This window comes from Rattus norvegicus, chromosome 3 (genome assembly GCF_036323735.1).
Source record: "Rattus norvegicus strain BN/NHsdMcwi chromosome 3, GRCr8, whole genome shotgun sequence".
In the NCBI taxonomy this organism is placed as follows: Eukaryota; Metazoa; Chordata; class Mammalia; order Rodentia; family Muridae; genus Rattus; species Rattus norvegicus.
In genome coordinates this window covers 92,529,019-92,548,348 of record NC_086021.1, presented here as the reverse complement: position 1 = coordinate 92,548,348, position 19,330 = coordinate 92,529,019, and the positions used below count along the sequence as shown (strand labels likewise).

The 19,330-nt window shown below is 38.9% G+C and overlaps 1 protein-coding gene across 2 annotated transcripts in view; it reads left to right on the top strand.

The window, feature by feature from the left end:
- The window catches only part of Or8h10b (olfactory receptor family 8 subfamily H member 10B), a 35,808-nt gene extending 33,913 nt beyond the window's left edge, over positions 1-1,895 (top strand). Inside the window, exon 2 of one of the 2 annotated variants that reach the window (XM_063284273.1) lies at positions 784-1,895. In XM_063284273.1, the coding sequence (XP_063140343.1) occupies positions 801-1,766 (966 nt within the window). In that variant the 5' untranslated portion in view covers positions 784-800 and the 3' untranslated portion in view covers positions 1,767-1,895. Of the gene's footprint in view, positions 1-783 lie in introns of those variants that run through there. The other variant, NM_001000563.1, reaches the window with a different exon arrangement.
- The last annotated feature ends 17,435 nt before the right edge of the window (positions 1,896-19,330 follow it).

The window sequence follows — 19,330 nt, the reverse complement described above, 5'->3', positions numbered from 1 at the left end:
AAACTGGCAAAGTTTGGATCTGTATGGATGAAATATAGGCTTTATTTTAGAAACAAGTAAGTACTTAGAATTTGTGCCTTAACTAAGTAAATGTCAAGATTTGTGCAAACAACCACAAAACATTTAGAGTCTATGAGTTCTGAGTATAATTTTAGAATATATTTTCGGTTTCATTGACAGGAAAATAATGCACACAATCTCCTTAATGTTTATATGTCATCAAGTGCCCTATTTAAATATATCAACACTAAAATATAGCTGTCAATACTTTATATCAAAAATTAATCAACAAAAATAATCATGTAGTTATCTCTTATCATTATTCACAATAGGTAAGAAATTAGGATTAGGTGAGTAGGCATAGAGAGGACACAAATTCATATTCATGCTGCTTTTAGCAAAACTATACAGAAAATTCCAAAGAGGCAACATTCATTTTAGCTCAGTTTTGACAAGTTATTTGATCTTTTAAGATTCTGCATTCTTCCATTCTTTAAAATGGATGCACGCAGTGGTGCCTATACACAAATATCTGACACTAATTATGGAGCTACCAAAGGAAATCATTTATAATAGTATGATAGTAATTAAAAACACAAATTATGACACCTGTTAGCATATCCTGGTTAAATGTGAGTTTTATCTCTATCTTTAATATTTGCTCATTCTCATACTCTATCGATATTGAGCTAGCAAAATCAACAAACATACCAGCATGTACATTTAAATAAAAATCCTTTTCATAGTTAATCAAGCTGAGTATCACCTTTGATTTCTTTTCAGTTTTAGGGTTGTTCACTATGAGCACCTGGAATTACACAAAAGAGTCTGACTTCATCCTCATGGGACTGACAGATTCCAAAGAGTTACAGCTAGTCCTCGCTGTGCTGTTTCTGCTGATATACCTGGTCACTGTGCTGGGAAACACAGGCATGATGCTGATCATCCGTCTAGATGCTCGGCTTCACACTCCAATGTATTTCTTCCTCACCCATCTGTCATTCCTTGACCTCTGTTACTCAACTGTCATCACACCTAAGACTTTACAGAATCTGCTGACTTCCAACAAAATCATTTCCTTTATTGGCTGTTTCACTCAGATGTATGGTTTTGTCCTCTTGGCTGCTGCTGAATGTTTCCTTCTTGCTTCAATGTCCTATGACAGATATGTGGCTATCTGCAACCCTTTACACTACCCAGTTATCATGTCCACAAGGTTCTGCAGTGCCCTTCTCACTGGTTCCTATATGATTGGAACTTTGGATGCCACTGTTAATATACTTTGTATGAATACCTTATACTTCTGCAGACCCAAGGTTATCCATCATTTTTTCTGTGACACGTCCCCAATTTTAGTACTGTCTTGTAATGATACACATAACATTGAAATCATTATATTCATCTTTGCTGGATCCACTCTAATGGTGTCTGTTACCACAATAAGTGCATCCTATATGTCCATACTCTCTACGATTTTGAAGATCAATTCCACTTCAGGAAAGCACAAAGCCTTCTCTACTTGTGCCTCTCATCTCCTAGGAGTCACTGTGTTTTATGGTTCTATGATTTTTACTTATTTGAAACCAAGTAATTCCTACTCCTTGGGAAAGGATCAAGTGGCTTCTGTTTTCTATACTGTTGTGATCCCCATGCTGAACCCACTCATTTATAGTCTCAGAAACAAAGAAGTGAAAAATGCTGTTCATAGAGTTATCAAAAAGCAGGAAAACTCAAGGCTTAAATTCAGAGTGGCACTAAGTAATTAAGCTATCGTTTTCATTCATTCATTCATTCATTCATTCATTCCTTCAGTTTTGTTTTCTTTCTGTAAATGCACCAGACAGCATGATTTCTATCTTTCTGGGGATCTCTTATACAAACACTACATTGCCCATTTACAGCAATGTAGTTTCTAAAATTTTGTAATTTCAGAAATCAGGAAACACCTTAGTTATGGTTTAAATAAGTATGTGTTATTTATTGCATGACCAAATAACTGACACAATAAGATTATCTTCAGAATCATATGTAAATTAATGAGCAAAGTATGAAAAATTAATGATTCTCTGACTGTTTATGCTTCATTTATTTAGATTTATAATATAAATAGTCACTCTATGAGCATGTGACAGAACAGTAAATTATGCTCAAATATAAGCATAGTAAATATTATTAATTATAATTCAGATTTAATTTTTAATACTTTACACTCATGTCTTTTCTTTAAGAATGTCAAAACCAATTACTTCATGAATTTCATAGGCAAATGGATAGAACAGGAAATGTCATCTTGAGTGAGGTAACCCAATCACAAAAAAACACCCATGGTCTGTACTGACTGAAAAATGGATATTAACGCAAATGGTGGAATTTCTCAAGATACAATCCACAGACGACATGAAGTACAAGAAGAAGGATGACCCAAGTGCAGATGCACTTCAGTCCTTAAAAGGGGGAATAAAAAATATTCATAGGAGGAGATATGGAGACCAAGTTTAGAGCAGAGACTGAAGGAATGGTCATTCAGAGATTGCCAGAACTGGGAAAACAGCACTATATATATATATATATATATATATATATATATATATATATATATACTAAACCTAGATAATATTGATGAAGCTAAAGTGTGCATGCTGACAAGAAACAGATATAGATGTCTCCTGAGAGGCATAGCTAGAGCATGTCAAATACAGAGATGAATGCTAGCAGGAAACCACTGAACTGAGAACAGGATCCCTGTTGGAGGAATTAGGGAAAGGATTTAAAGAGCTGAAGAGGCTTTCAACCCCATAAGAACAACAATGCAAATCAATCAGAACTCCTAGAGACTAAACCACTACCCAAAGACTCTACATGGACTGACCCATGGCTCCAATTGCATATGTAGCACAGGAAGGCCTTGTTGGGCACCAAAGAAAGGAAAATTCCCTTGTTCCTGCCAAGGATGGAGCCACAGTGTAGGGGAATGTATGGGGGTGTTTGAAATGGGGGGGTTGTGTGGGGAGCTGGACACCCTTTTAGAAGTAGGTGAGGGAGAGAGGCTAGGGGGCTTATGGACAGGACCCGGAAATGGAATAACATTGGAAATTTAAATAAAAATATATCCAATAAAATTTAAAAAAATAAGAAAGAATTGTGTTGGGATTTTTATGGGGATTGCATTGATTCTGTAGATTGACTTTTGTAGGATGGCCATATTTACTATGTTAATTCTGCCAATCCATGAGCAAAGGAGATCTCTCTATTTTCTGAGCTATTCTTTGATATTTTTTATGAGATACCTGAAGTTATTGTCATAAATATCATTGTTTGGTTAGAATTACCCCAGGAAATTTCATATTATTTCTGTGGCTATTGTTAAGTTCTTTTACAAATAATTTTCCACTTAGCCCAGGAAAACAGTAGAAGGTATATAACTGGCAATTCTCAAATATTGATTTTGTAATAAACATTATATTAGTAAATTATCATGTGTTCTTTTTGTTTTGCACTTAAGTTGACTTTTTAAGTGTGGCTATCTAATTTTATTTCAGAGTCAATGATGCTTGTCTCAAAGAATATGCCAAGGTCTCAAAGGATAATCTCATAACGCTCTGATAGGAATGTAAGAGAATAGGAAGTAGTCACATTGTATCCGTGTGGACCACTAGAACTTTAACTATTTCCAAATTATATTCCTGCTGTTTATACTTTAAAACAAAGGTGTTTGTCACTGGAAGAAGAAACTGAACGCTGGTTCATGGAAAGAGAGTTTATTGGGAACATGGATGACTGTATTAATTTCCTTAGTCTGTTTCTTATTGGTCATATGAGTGTCCGAGAACATGGTATTATATTCATCTGTTGATATCTGTAATTTTATTTGGAAGTCTCACTCAAAAGGCAACTTTATAATCTCTACAATGACCTTCATCTGATTGATACAGATATTCACCCAATTGCTTTAGGCTGGCTGTTTTGAGAAAAGATCTTTCATTAGCCTATTTTTTCTCTATCTAATCTATAGGTCATGTGTCTATTTATCTCTATCTTATATGTATCATCATCATCATCATCATCTATAACTGATATGTCTACCTATCCAGCTATTTTTTTAACGTACTGATACTAGCTGTATACTAAATAAACTCACTCATTTCAAAAAAAAATTACATCTATCATCGAACATTTTCTGGAATGTACAGCAAAATGTGGCATAAGATATTAAAGTAAATTAAGCTAACAAACCTATATCTGCTAGGTTTTGTGACAATTTGGAAGTTGTAAAGATTTAATTAATTCATTAATAAATTCTTAAGAAGTGGCTGCACTAATATCAAACGGGGATCTTTCATTACTTTAGGATTTTTAAATGGTTTTAAAGTAAATTCTCGTTTAAAAAGTTGACCTGCGATTCCAGAGGAAAACACCAAACACCATCTGGAACCCTGGTGCACTGAAGCTCCCGGAAACGGCAGCGCAGATCTTCCTGGTTGCTACTTCCGCAGAGAGCTCGTGGGCAGCAACCCACGAGCAAACTTGAGCATTGGGACCACAGGTAAGACCAACTTTTCTGCTGCAAGTGACCAGCCTGGTGAACTCAAGACACAGGCCCACAGGAACAGCTGAAGACCTGTAGAGAGGAAAAACTACACGCCCGAAAGCAGAACACTCTGTCCCCATAACAGGCTGAAAGAAAACAGGAAAACAGGTCTACAGCACTCCTGACACACAGGCTTATAGGACAGTCTAGCCACTGTCAGAAATAGCAGAACAAAGCAACACTAGAGATAATCTGATGGCGAGAGGCAAGCGCAGGAACCCAAGAAACAGAAACCAAGACTACATGGCATCATCGGAGCCCAATTCTCCCATCAAAACAAATATGGAATATGCAAACACCAGAAAAGCAAGATCTAGTTTCAAAATCATATTTGATCATGATGCTGGAGGACTTCAAGAAAGACGTGAAGAACTCCCTTAGAGAACAAGTAGAAGCCTACAGAGAGGAATCGCAAAAATCCCTGAAAGAATTCCAGGAAATCATAAATAAACAAGTAGAAACCCATAGAGAGGAGTCACAAAAAACCCTGAAAGAATTCCAGGAAATCATAAATAAACAAGTAGAAGCCCATAGAGAGGAGTCACAAAAATCCCTGAAAGAATTCCAGGAAAACACAATCAAACAGCTGAAGAAATTAAAAATGGAAATAGAAGCAATCAAGAAAGAACACATGGAAACAACCCTGGATATAGAAAACCAAAAGAAGTGACAAGGAGCTGTAGATACAAGCTTCACCAACAGAATACAAGAGATGGAAGAGAGAAACTCAGGAGCAGAAGATTCCATAGAAATCATTGACTCAACTGTCAAAGATAATGTAAAGCAGAAAAAGCTACTGGTCCAAAACATACAGGAAATCCAGGACTCAATGAGAAGATCAAACCTAAGGATAATAGGTATAGAAGAGAGTGAAGACTCCCAGCTCAAAGGACCAGAAAATATCTTCAACAAAATCATAGAAGAAAACTTCCCTAACCTAAAAAAAGAGATACCCATAGGCATACAAGAAGCCTACAGAACTCCAAATAGATTGGAACAGAAAAGAAACACCTCCCGTCACATAATAATCAAAACAACAAACGCACAAAATAAAGAATGAATATTAAAAGCAGTAAGGAAAAAAGGTCAAGTAACATATAAAGGCAGACCTATCAGAATCAAATCAGACTTCTCTCCAGAAACTATGAAGGCCAGAAGATCCTGGACTGATGTCATACAGACCCTAAGAGAACACAAATGCCAGCCCAGGTTTCTGTATCCTGCAAAACTCTCAAATAACATAGATGGAGAAACCAAGATATTCCATGACAAAACCAAATTTACACAATATCTTTCTACAAATCCAGCACTACAAAGGATAATAAATGGTAAAGCCCAACATAAGGAGGCAAGCTATACCCTAGAAGAAGCAAGAAACTAATCGTCTTCGCAACAAAACAATGAGAAGAGAAGCACACAAACATAACCTCACATCCAAATATGAATATAACAGGAAGCAATAATCACTATTCCTTAATATCTCTCAACATCAATGGCCTCAACTCCCCAATAAAAAGACATAGATTAACAAACTGGATATGCAATGAGGACCCTGCATTCTGCTGCCTACAGGAAACACACCTCAGAGACAAAGACAGACACTACCTCAGAGTGAAAGGCTGGAAAACAACTTTCCAAGCAAATGGTTGGTAGAAGCAAGCTGGAGTAGCCATTCTAATATCAAATAAAGTCAATTTTCAACTAAAAGTCATCAAAAAAGATAAGGAAGGACACTTCATATTCATCAAAGGAAAAATCCAAAAAGATGAACTCTCAATCCTAAATATCTATGCCCCAAATACAAGGGCACCTACATATGTAAAAGAAACCTTACTAAAGCTCAAAACACACATTGCACCTCACACAATAATAGTAGGAGATTTCAACACCCCACTCTCATCAATGGACAGATCATGGAAACAGAAATTAAACAGAGACGTAGACAGACTAAGAGAAGTCATGAGCCATATCGACTTAACAGATATTTATAGAACATTCTATCCTAAAGCAAAAGGATATACGTTCTTCTCAGCTCCTCATGGTACTTTCTCCAAAATTGACCATATAATTGGTCAAAAAACGGGCCTCAACAGGTACAAAAAGATAGAAATAATCCCATGCGTGCTATCGGACCAACACGGCCTAAAACTGGTCTTCAATAACAATAAGGGAAGAATGCCCACATATACGTGGAAATTGAACAATGCTCTACTCAATGATAACCTGGACAAGGAAGAAATAAAGAAAGAAATTAAAAACTTTTTAGAATTTAATGAAAATGAAGGTACAACATACCCAAACTTATGGGACACAATGAAACCTGTGCTAAGAGGAAAACTCATAGCGCTGAGTGTCTGCAGAAAGAAGCAGGAAAGAGCATATGTCAGCAGCTTGACAGCACACCTAAAAGCTCTAGAACAAAAAGAAGCAAATACACCCAGGAGGAGTAGAAGGCAGGAAATAATCAAACTCAGAGCTGAAATCAACCAAGTAAAAACAAAAAGGACAATAGAAAGAATCAACAGAACCAAAAGTTTGTTCTTTGAGAAAATCAACAAGATAGATAAACTCTTAGCCAGACTAACGGGAGGACAGAGAGTGTGTCCAAATTAACAAAATTAGAAGTGAAAAGAGAGATATAACTACAGAATCAGAGGAAACTCAAAAAATCATCAGATCTTACTATAAAAGCCTATATTCAACAAAACTTGAAAATCTGCAGGAAATGGACAATTTCCTAGACAGATACCAGGTACCGAAGTTAAATCAGGAAAAGATAAACCAGCTAAACAACCCCATAACTCCTAAGGAAATAGAAGCAGTCATTAAAGGTCTCCCAACCAAAAAGAGCCCAGGTCCAGATGGGTTTAGTGCAGAATTCTATCAGACTTTCATAGAAGACCTCATAGCAATATTATCCAAACTATTCCACAAAATTGAAACAGATGGAGCACTACCGAAATCCTTCTATAAAGCTACAATTACTCTTATACCTAAACCACACAAAGACCCAACAAAGAAAGAGAACTTCAGACCAATTTCCCTTATGAATATCGACGCAAAAATATTCAATAAAATTCTGGCAAACCGAATCCAAGAGCACATCAAAACAATCATCCACCATGATCAAGTAGACTTCATCCCTGGCATGCAGAGATGGTTTAATATACGGAAAACCATCAACGTGATCCATTATATGAACAAACTGAAAGAACAAAACCACATGATCATTTCATTAGATGCTGAGAAAGCATTTGAAAAAATTCAACACCCCTTCATGATAAAAGTCCTGGACAGAATAGGAAATCAAGGCCCATACCTAAACATAGTAAAAGCCATATACAGCAAACCAGTTGCTAACATTAAACAAAATGGAGAGAAACTTGAATCAATCCCACTAAAATCAGGGACTAGACAAGGCTGCCCACTCTCTCCCTACTTATTCAATATAGTTCTTGAAGTTCTAGCCAGAGCAATCAGACAACAAAAGGAGGTCAAGGGGATACAGATCAGAAAAGAAGAAGTCAAAATATCACTATTTGCAGATGATATGATAGTATATTTAAGTGATCCCAAAAGTTCCACCAGAGAACTACTAAAGCTGATAAACAACTTCAGCAAAGTGGCTGGGTATAAAATTAACTCATATAAAACAGTTGCCTTCCTCTACACAAAAGAGAAAGTAGCCGAGAAAGAAATTAGGGAAAGGACACCCTTCATAATAGACCCAAATAATATAAAGTACCTCGGTGTGACTTTAACCAAGCAAGTAAATATTTGTACAATAGTAACTTCAAGACACTGAAGAAGGAAATTGAAGAAGACCTCAGAAGATGGAAAGATCTCCCATGCTCATGGATTGGCAGGATTAATATAGTAAAAATGGCCATTTTACCAAAAGCGATCTACAGATTCAATGCAATCCTCATCAAAATACCAATCCAATTCTTCAAAGAGTTAGACAGAACAATTTGCAAATTCATCTGGAATAACAAAAAACCCAGGATAGCTAAAACTATCCTCAACAATAAAAGGACTTCAGGGGGAATCACTATCCCTGAACTCAAGCCGTATTACAGAGCAATAGTGATAAAAACTGCATTGTATTGGCACAGAGACTGACAGATAGACCAATGGAACAGAATTGAAGACCCAGAAATGAACCCACACACCTATGGGCACTTGATTTTTGACAAAGGAGCCAAAACCATCCAATGGAAAAAAGATAGCATTTTCAGCAAATGGTGCTGGTTCAACTGGAGGGCAACATGTAGAAGAATGCAGATCGATCCATGCTTATCACCCTGTACAAAGCTTAAGTCCAAGTGGATCAAGGACCTCCACATCAAACCAGACACACTCAAACCAATAGAAGAAAAACTAGGGAAGCATCTGGAACACATGCGCACTGGAAAAAATTTCCTGAACAAAACACCAATGGCTTATGCTCTAATATCAAGAATCGACAAATGGGATCTCATAAAACTGCAAAGCTTCTGTAAGGCAAAGGACACTGTGGTTAGGACAAAACGGCAACCAACAGATTGGGAAAAGATCTTTACCAATCCTACAACAGATAGAGGCCTTATATCCAAAATATACAAAGAACTCAAGAAGTTAGACCGAAGGGAGACAAATAACCCTTTTAAAAAATGGCGTTCAGAGCTAAACAAAGAATTCACAGCTGAGGAATGCCGAATGGCTGAGAAACACCTAAAGAAATGTTCAACATCTTTAGTCATAAGGGAAAAGCAAATCAAAACAACCCTGAGATTTCACCTCACACCAGTGAGAATGGCTAAGATCAAAAACTCAGGTGACAGCAAATGCTGGCAAGGATGTGGAGAAAGAGGAACACTCCTCCATTGTTGGTGGAGTTGCAGACTGGTACAACCATTCTGGAAATCAGTCTGGAGGTTCCTCAGAAAATTGGACATTGAGCTGCCTGAGGATCCAGCTATACCACTCTTGGGCATATACCCAAAAGATGCCCCAACATATAAAAAAGACACATGCTCCACTATGTTCATCGCAGCCTTATTTATAATAGCCAGAATCTAGAAAGAACCCAGATGCCCTTCAACAGAGGAATGGATACAGAAAATGTGGTACATCTACACAATGGAATATTACTCAGCTATCAAAAACAATGACTTCATGAAATTCGTAGGCAAATGGTTGGAACTGGAAAATATCATCCTGAGTGAGCTAACCCAATCACAGAAAGACATACATGGTATCCACTCATTGATAAGTGGCTATTAGCACAAATGCTTGAATTACCCTAGATGCCTAGAAAAAATGAAACTCAAGACAGATGATCAAAATGTGAATGCTTCACTCCTTCTTTAAATGAGGAAAAAGAATACCCTTGGCAGGGAAGGGAGAGGCAAAGATTAAAACAGAGACTGAAGGAACACCCATTCAGAGCCTATGTTTAGGTATGTGCCTTGATTTCCTATTCTGTCCAGGACTTTTATCATGAAGGGGTGTTGAATTTTGTCAAATGCTTTCTCAGCATCTAATGAAAGGATCATGTGGTTTTGTTCTTTCAGTTTGTTCATATAATGGATCACATTGATGGTTTTCCGTATATTAAACCATCCCTGCATGCCTGGGATGAAGCCTACTTGAACATGGTGGATGATTGTTTTGATGTGCTCTTGGATTCGGTTTGCCAGAATTTTATTGAATATTTTTGCGTCGATATTCATAAGGGAAATTGGTCTGAAGTTCTCTTTCTTTGTTGGGTCTTTGTGTGGATTAGGTATAAGAGTAATTGTGGCTTCATAGAAGGAATTCGGTAGGGCTCCATCTGTTTCAATTTTGTGGAATAGTTTGGATAATATTGGTATGAGGTCTTCTATGAAGGTTTGATAGAATTCTGCACTAAACCCATCTGGACCTGGGCTCTTTTTGTTTGGGAGACCTTTAATGATTGCTTCTATTTCCTTAGGAGTTATGGGGTTGTTTAACTGGTTTATCTGTTCCTGATTTAACTTCGATACCTGGTATCTGTCTAGGAAAATGTCCATTTCCTGCAGATTTTCAAGTTTTGTTGAATATAGGTTTTTATAGTAAGATCTGATGATTTTTTGAATTTCCTCTGAATCTGTAGTTATGTCTCCCTTTTCATTTCTGATTTTGTTAATTTGGACGCACTCTCTGTGTCCTTTCGTTAGTCTGGCTAAGGGTTTATCTATCTTGTTGATTTTCTCAAAGAACAAACTTTTGGTTCTGTTGATTCTTTCTATGGTCCTTTTTGTTTTTACTTGGTTGATTTCAGCTCTGAGTTTGATTATTTCCTGCCTTCTACTCCTCCTGGGTGTATTTGCTTCTTTTTGTTCTAGAGCTTTTAGGTGTGCTGTCAAGCTGCTGACATGTGCTCTTTCCTGTTTCATTCTGCAGGCACTCAGCGCTATGAGTTTTCCTCTTAGCACAGCTTTCATTGTGTCCCATAAGTTTGGGTATGTTGTACCTTCATTTTCATTAAATTCTAAAAAGTTTTTAATTTCTTTCTTTATTTCTTCCTTGTCCAGGTTATCATTGAGTAGAGCATTGTTCAATTTCCACGTATATGTGGGCATTCTTCCCTTATTGTTATTGAAGACCAGTTTTAGGCCGTGTTGGTCCGATAGCACGCATGGGATTATTTCTATCTTTTTGTACCTGTTGAGGCCCGTTTTTTGACCAATTATATGGTCAATTTTGGAGAAAGTACCATGAGGAGCTGAGAAGAAGGTGTATCCTTTTGCTTTAGGATAGAATGTTCTATAAATATCCGTTAAGTCGATTTGGCTCATGACTTCTCTTAGTCTGTCGACATCACTGTTTAATTTCTGTTTCCATGATCTGTCCATTGATGAGAGTGGGGTGTTGAAATCTCCCACTATTATTGTGTGAGGTGCAATGTGTGTTTTGAGCTTTAGTAAGGTTTCTTTTACGTATGTAGGTGCCCTTGTATTTGGGGCATAGATATTTAGGATTGAGAGTTCATCTTTTTGGATTTTTCCTTTGATGAATATGAAGTGTCCTTGCTTATCTTTTTTGATGACTTTTAGTTGAAAATTGATTTTATTTGATATTAGAATGGCTACTCCAGCTTGCTTCTTCTGACCATTTGCTTGGAAAGTTGTTTTCCAGCCTTTCACTCTGAGGTAGTGTCTGTCTTTGTCTCTGAGGTGTGTTTCCTGTAGGCAGCAGAATGCAGGGTCCTCGTTGCGTATCCAGTTTGTTAATCTATGTCTTTTTATTGGGGAGTTGAGGCCAATGATATTGAGAGATATTAAGGTCATGATTATTGCTTCCCGTTATATTCATATTTGGATGTGAGGTTATGTTTGTGTGCTTTCATTCTCTTTGTTTTGTTGCGAAGACGATTAGTTTCTTGCTTCTTCTAGGGTATAGCTTGCCTCCTTATGTTGGGCTTTAACATTTATTGTCCTTTGTAGTGCTGGATTTGTTGAAAGATATTGTGTAAATTTGTTTTGTCATGAAATATCTTGGTTTCTCCATCAATGTTAATTGAGAGTTTTGCTGGATACAGTAACCTGGGCTGGCATTTGTGTTCTCTTAGGGTCTGTATGACATCAGTCCAGGGTCTTCTGGCCTTCATAGTTTCTGGCGAGAAGTCTGGTGTGATTCTGATAGGTCTGCCTTTATATGTTACTTGACCTTTTTCCCTTATTGCTTTTAATATTCTTTCTTTATTTTGTGCATTTGGTGTTTTGACAATTATGTGACGGGAGGTGTTTCTTTTCTGGTCCAATCTATTTGGAGTTCTGTAGGCTTCTTGTATGTCTATGGGTATCTCTTTTTTTAGGTTAGGGAAGTTTTCTTCTATGATTTTGTTGAGGATATTTACTGGTCCTTTGAGCTGGGAGTCTTCACTCTCTTCTATACCTATTATCCTTAGCTTTGCTCTTCTCATTGAGTCCTGGATTTCCTGTATGTTTTGGACCAGTAGCTTTTTCTGCTTTACATTATCTTTGACAGTTGAGTCAATGATTTCTATGGAATCTTCGGCTCCGGAGATTCTCTCTTCCATCTCTTATATTCTGTTGGTGAAGCTTGTATCTACAGCTCCTTGTCTCTTCTTTTGGTTTTCTATATCCATGGTTGTTTCCATGTGTTCTTTCTTGATTGCTTCTATTTCCATTTTAATTCCTTCAACTGTTTGATTGTGTTTTCCTGGAATTCTTTCAGGGATTTTTGTGTCTCCTCTCTATGGGCTTCTACTTGTTTATTTATGTTTTCCTGGAATTCTTTCAGGGATTTTTGTGTCTCCTCTCTATGGGCTTCTACTTGTTTACTTATGTTTTCCTGGAATTCTTTCAGGCATTTTTGCGATTTCTCTCTGTAGGCTTCTACTTGTTCTCTAAGGGAGTTCTTCATGTCTTTCTTGAAGTCCTCCAGCATCATGATCAAAAATGATTTTGAAACTAGATCTTGCTTTTCTGGTGTGTTTGGATATTCCATGTTTGTTTTGATGGGAGAATTGGGCTCTGATGGTGCCATGTAGTATTGGTTTCTGTTGCTTGGGTTCCTGCGCTTGCCTCTCGCCATCAGATTATCTCTAGTGTTAATTTGTTCTGCTATTTCTGACAGTGGCTAGACTGTCCTATAAGCCTGTGTGTCAGGAGTGCTGTAGACCTGTTTTCCTCTCTTTCAGTCAGTTATGGGGACAGAGTGTTCTGCTTTCGGGCGTGTAGTTTTTCCTCTCTACAAGTCTTCAGCTGTTCCTGTGGGCCTGTGTCTTGAGTTCACCAGGCACCTTTCTTGCAGCAGAAAATTTGGTCTTATCTGTGGTCCCGAGGCTCAAGTTCGCTCGTGGGGTGCTGCCCACGGGTTCTCTGCAGCGGCAGCAACCAGGAAGACCTGTGACGCCCCTTCCTGGAGCTTCAGTTCACCAGGGTTCCAGATGGTCTTTGGCTTTTTCCTCTGGCGTCTGAGATGTGTGTGCAGAGAGCAGTCTCTTCTGGTTTCCCAGGCTTGTCTGCCTCTCTGAAGGTTTAGCTCTCCCTCCCACGGGATTTGGGTGCAGAGAACTGTTTATCTGGTCTGTTTCCTTCAGGTTCTGGCGGTGTCTCAGGTAGGGGTCCTGCCACTCCTGGCCCTCCCCCACGGGAGCCCAGAGGCCTTATACAGTTTCCTCTTGGGCCAAGGATGTGGGCAGGTGTGAGCAGTGTTGGTGGTCTCTTCCGCTCTGCAGCCTCAGGAGTGCCCACTTGACCTGGCGGTTGGGTCTCCCTCTCACGGGGTCTCGCTTCACTCCTTCTTTAAAAGGGGAACAAGAATACCCTTGGCAGGGAAGAGAGAGGCAAAGATTAAAACAGAGACTGAAGGAACACCCATTCAGAGCCTACCCCACATGTGGCCCATACATATACAGCCACCCATATAGACAAGATGGATGAAGCAAAGAAGTGCAGGCTGACAGGAGCCGGATGTAGATCGCTCCTGAGAAACACAGCCAGAATACAGCAAATACAGAGGCGAATTCCAGCAGCAAACCACGGAACTGAGAATAGGACCCCCATTGAAGGAATCAGAGAAAGAACTGGAAGAGCTTGAAGGGGCTCGAGACCCCATATGTACAACAATGCCAAGCAACCAGAGCTTCCAGGGACTAAGCCACTACCTAAAGACTATACATGGACTGACCCTGGACTCTGACCTCATAGGTAGCAATGAATATCCTAGTAAGAGCACCAGTGGAAGGGGAAGCCCTGGATCCTGCTAAGACTGAACCCCCAGTGAACTAGACTGTTGGGGGGAGGGCGGCAATGGGGGGGAGGGGGGGAGGGGAACACCCATAAGGAAGGGGAGGGGGGAGGGGGATGTTTGCCCGGAAACCGGGAAAGGGAATAACACTCGAAATGTATATATGAAATACTCAAGTTAATAAAAAAAAAAAAGCATCTGAAAAAAAAAGTTGACCTGCTATTTATGTTTATATTTTACAAAAGAAACACATGAAAGCAAATAATTGATGAGTAGATATTTTTATGTGGATCTCCAATATATGTATTGTGTACCTACAGTTCGAATTGGCTTCCTTCTTTTTAAACATACAGTTCACTTTCTAATTGTTTGTCTTCTCAAACTTGTTTTATTTTTACACACACAAATATATATATATATACATATATAATGTTTTATTCAACCCATATTACCCACTTTTATTCCTTTCTCTATCTTACTTGCTCCATCTCTCTGTCTCTCTGTCTCTGTCTCTGTCTCTGTCTCTCTCTCTTTCTGTCTGTCTGTCTCTCTCTTTCTCTCTCAATTTGGGTGTTATTCTAATATTTTCTAGGACCTACTTTGGTTTGTTATGGTTGTTTATGGGAACATAAGTAAAATATTATGGGCAAGTCATCAAAGGTTATATCAGTGAAAAGAGAATGACAAACTGCTCCTGGCAATCTTTTACTGATCAAAATGAGGAGTAGGGTTTCCGAGCCACCAGCTTCATAAATGGCAGAAATTCAGAGGTCTAAGGAACTTCCTACATATAAATGTATCTGCTTTGTTGTCTTTATGATCACAATACCCAAGTCTTGACTGCGATTTCAGTGCTCCACAGAATGCAGAATTTTCCCTTATCTTCTTAGTCTTGCCTTCCTTCTAATCTGTCTTCTGTATAGTTCCCTCTTTTTGGAGTGATTGACATGTATTTCATTTACATATGTCTGCAGTAGTCAATTTTTCTAGGTGGTTTTACGACATATGAGCCTCTGACTTTGCAGTTTCCTATTGCAAAAGTGAGCTTCTTATTCAATCATTAAAGCAGTGTTAGCCTATGGATGTAGGCATATATATTTTAAGGCAGTGTGATATCATGTGCTGTCATCAATATGATGTCAGCATGTTCCTCTATTGAACTTGTGATCTTCCACACTGTACTCTTTTTACCAGAAGATATCAAATGTAATATAGGGATGGTTTGTTACTTCCAAAATATCTATCCCACTGCCCTAAAAGTGGACATATCTTGTCTAAAAGTTGAGTATTATAGAATACAATGTCCACAACTGGCTGAGATTACTCATGAGATTTCTATGCATAGAAGCATGAATAGTCCCTTCAAGCTCTTTGTACACTAATGAATGGCAAGGAATAAACTTGTTCTATAAGTTCAGCTTGATTTTCCTTTATCCTTTAGTTAAAATCCATACTAACTTCAACAATATTTTTTACTATCTAATTCAGGCTATCATATAATCCACAGCCGTAATAACAATATATACTATCATTTATGTTGGCTTAGCTAAGCTATGTTTCTAAATTCCTGTCAAAATTAGTACTGGAATTATTTATTTTATTTTATTTTACTTGTTGTTGTTATCTATTAATTTATGTTGTCAGTTTAGTTCTGGGTGGCAACTCTCCCATCCTACCAGCCTGCTTACGTATAGTTTCTTCCCTCTTCTCCCCATTACTTCTCCTCTGATAAGCTGGGAATCCTTACCTGCAGCTCCTAGTATCAACATACCCAGGCATATCAAGTCAATGAAGAACTAGGCACATTCTTTCCTACTAAGGCCAGACTGGGACCACAGTTAGAGAAATAAGATCCACAGGAAGACAATATAGTCAAGGACAGCCCATACTCCATTTGTTCAGGAATACACATGAAGACAAAGCTAAACATCTGTTACATACGTGCAGGGGACATAGCTCTAGTTCATGTAAGCTTTTGGTTGGTGGTTCAATCTTTGAAAGCCCCACCTTTCCAAGTTAGTTGACTCTCTTGGTATTCTTGTGGAGAATCTCTCATCTCCAGGCCCTCAACTGTTCCTCCAACTCTTCCACATGACTCACAAGTCTCTGTTTAATGCTTGAATGTGGTTCTCTTCATTGGTTTTGATCAGGTGCTGAGTGCTGCCTTTCAGAGGCAGGCCCCTGTGTGAGCATAACAGAGTACCATTGATAGTGTCAGAGATTAGTTCTTGCTCATGACATGGGTCTCAAAGTGGGGCAGTAAATGGTTGGCCATTCCCTCAAATCTGGTCTCTTTGTCCCTGAGCTTCTCATATGCATTTGGAGCATAGATATTCAGGACTGAATATATAAAGCATTACCATTTTAGTTATGTGTTTTTTCTTTCTTTATCTATCTATATATTTTTGATTTCGTCAATCTTCTAACCCTTTTTAACATGTTTTTATCTTGCAATTAACTATGTTTATTTCTAAGGTTTATTTCTACTATTTTCTTGAGTTACCAATGAAGGGCAACAAAAATCTATTAACAAGCAGCAGCTCTCTGCTCCCATACCCGGTGAGAGAGAGACCCAACCGCCTGGTCAGGTGGGCACTCCTGAGGCTGCAGAGCGGAAGAGACCACCAACTCTGCTCACCCCTGCCCACATCCCTGGCCCAAGAGGAAACTGTATAAGGCCTCTGGGCTCCCGTGGGGGAGGGCCCAGGAGCGGCAGGACACCTGCCTGAGACACCGCCGGAACCTGAAAGAAACAGACCAGATAAACAGTTCTCTGCACCCAAATCCCGTGGGAGGGAGAGCTAAACCTTCAGAGAGGCAGACAAGCCTGGGAAACCAGAAGAGACTGCTCCCTGCACACACATCTCGGACGCCAGAGGAAAAAGCCAAAGACCATCTGGAACCCTGGTGCACTGAAGCTCCCGGAAGGGGCGGCACAGGTCTTCCTGGTTGCTCCCGCTGCAGAGAGCCCCTGGGCAGCACCCCACGAGCGAACTTGAGCCTCAGGACCACAGGTAAGACCAAGTTTTCTGCTGCAAGAAAGCTGCCTGGTGAACTCAAGACACAGGCCCACAGGAACAGCTGAAGACCTGTAGAGAGGAAAAACTACACGCCCGAAAGCAGAACACTCTGTCCCCATAACTGACTGAAAGAGAGGAAAACAGGTCTACAGCACTCCTGACAGTTAAGAAGCTGTGGTGTGCTTCTGAAATGTCTCCATCCATGACTTCTGTGGGCAGTCCCTGTCATGATATGCTGTCCCCAACAAAATTCTATCTTTTTTCTTCATTAATTACTTTCATTCTTCACTATGCCCTTAACATCCTGTTCATACACCCCTCCTTCTATTCCTACCCTCACAATCCCTCCTCGCATTAATCCTCTTTTTCTCCTCAGATAATGGGAAGCTCCCTTTGGGTACCAGCCTGACCTGGAACATCAAGTTGCAGCAGAACTAAGTGCATCTTCTCTTTCTGAGGCCCAACCAGTCAGTTGATGTAGGGGAGTGGTATCTAATTACAGACAAAAGAGACAGAGACCCTTCATAACAATTGTTAACAAATCCATAGGGGGACAGGCACTACATGATCTTTGGTTGGCATTTCAGTCTCTGTGGGCCTTCATAGGTCCAAGATAGTTAACTATGTAGATCTTCTTGTGGTTTTCCTGACCTCTCTCTCTGGCTTGCTATCTCTGGCTTACTCAATCCTATTCCCTACTCTTCCTCAAGACTCCACAAGATCCAACTGATGTTTGGTTGTAGGTCTCTGGATCTGTTTCCATTGCTGTTGGATCAATACTTTTAGGAGACAGATATGTTAGGCATGACAGTTATGTATCAGGGGTCAGCTCATTCCCATAGGATAGGTGTCAGTTTGGGCCAATCATTGGTTGTCCATTCAGACAGCCTCTGCTCCATGTTTATCCCTGTATCTCATAGGCTGGATGGATTTTGTATCAAAGCTCTTCTGAAAGAGTTGATGTTCCTTCTCTCCACTGGAAGTCCTGCTGGCTACAGAAATGGCCATTTTAGTCTCCATATACCCAAATGCTAGGATTCTCAACTATGTTAATCTCCCAGCCCTTATGAATTTTCCAGCTCATCCCAGATATATACTATCAGAAGGGCTAAGATCAAAAACTTAAGGGATAGTTCATGCTGAGAAAATTGAGCAAAGTTAATGTTCCTTCATTGTTAATGGGAGTGCACACTTGTACAACCATTTGAGAAATCTACTTACTGATTTCTTTAAAAAATGGAATAGATTCACCTCAAGGCCCAGCTACACTACTCTGAGGCATATTTCCAAAGATGGTCAAACATACAATTCACTTGGTTAACTATGTTCATAGCAGCTTTGTTTATTTATTCATTTGTTTGTTTGTTTTATGTAAGTACACTGTATATTGTCATTGTCTTAAGATACACCAGGAGAGAGCATCAGATCTCATTACAGATGGTTGAGAACCATCATGTGGTTGCTGGGATTGAACTCAGGACCTCTGGAAGGGCAGTCAGTGGTCTTAACTATTGAGCCATCTCTCCAGCCCAGCAGCTTTATTTGTAATAGGCAGACAGTGGAATCAACCTAAATGTCCCTCTACCACCACCATCAACAACAAAAAGGTATAAAATCATGTGCTACTTTTACACAATGGAGGGTTTCTTACTCAGCTATTAAAATGAATGACATCAATAAAAATCTAGGCAAGTGAATGGAAGAAGAAAAGAAATCATCCTGAATATGGTAACCCAGATCCAGAAAGACAATGATGGTATGTGCTCATAAGTTTATATTAACCATATTAGTCATAAGAATGCTACAATCCACAGACAAAAATTATCTATGTAACTGGGAAAGCTGAAAGGAGATTCATGAATATCATTTTGTTGAAGAAATAGAAGAGGTGGTGGAGTATAAATGTAAAAGTTACTTTTACTTTTTTTTTTCTCAGAGTAATTGATGAGTTTAGATTCCTATCCAAGCTGTACAAACATATGGCTTGGTCTGAGCCCAG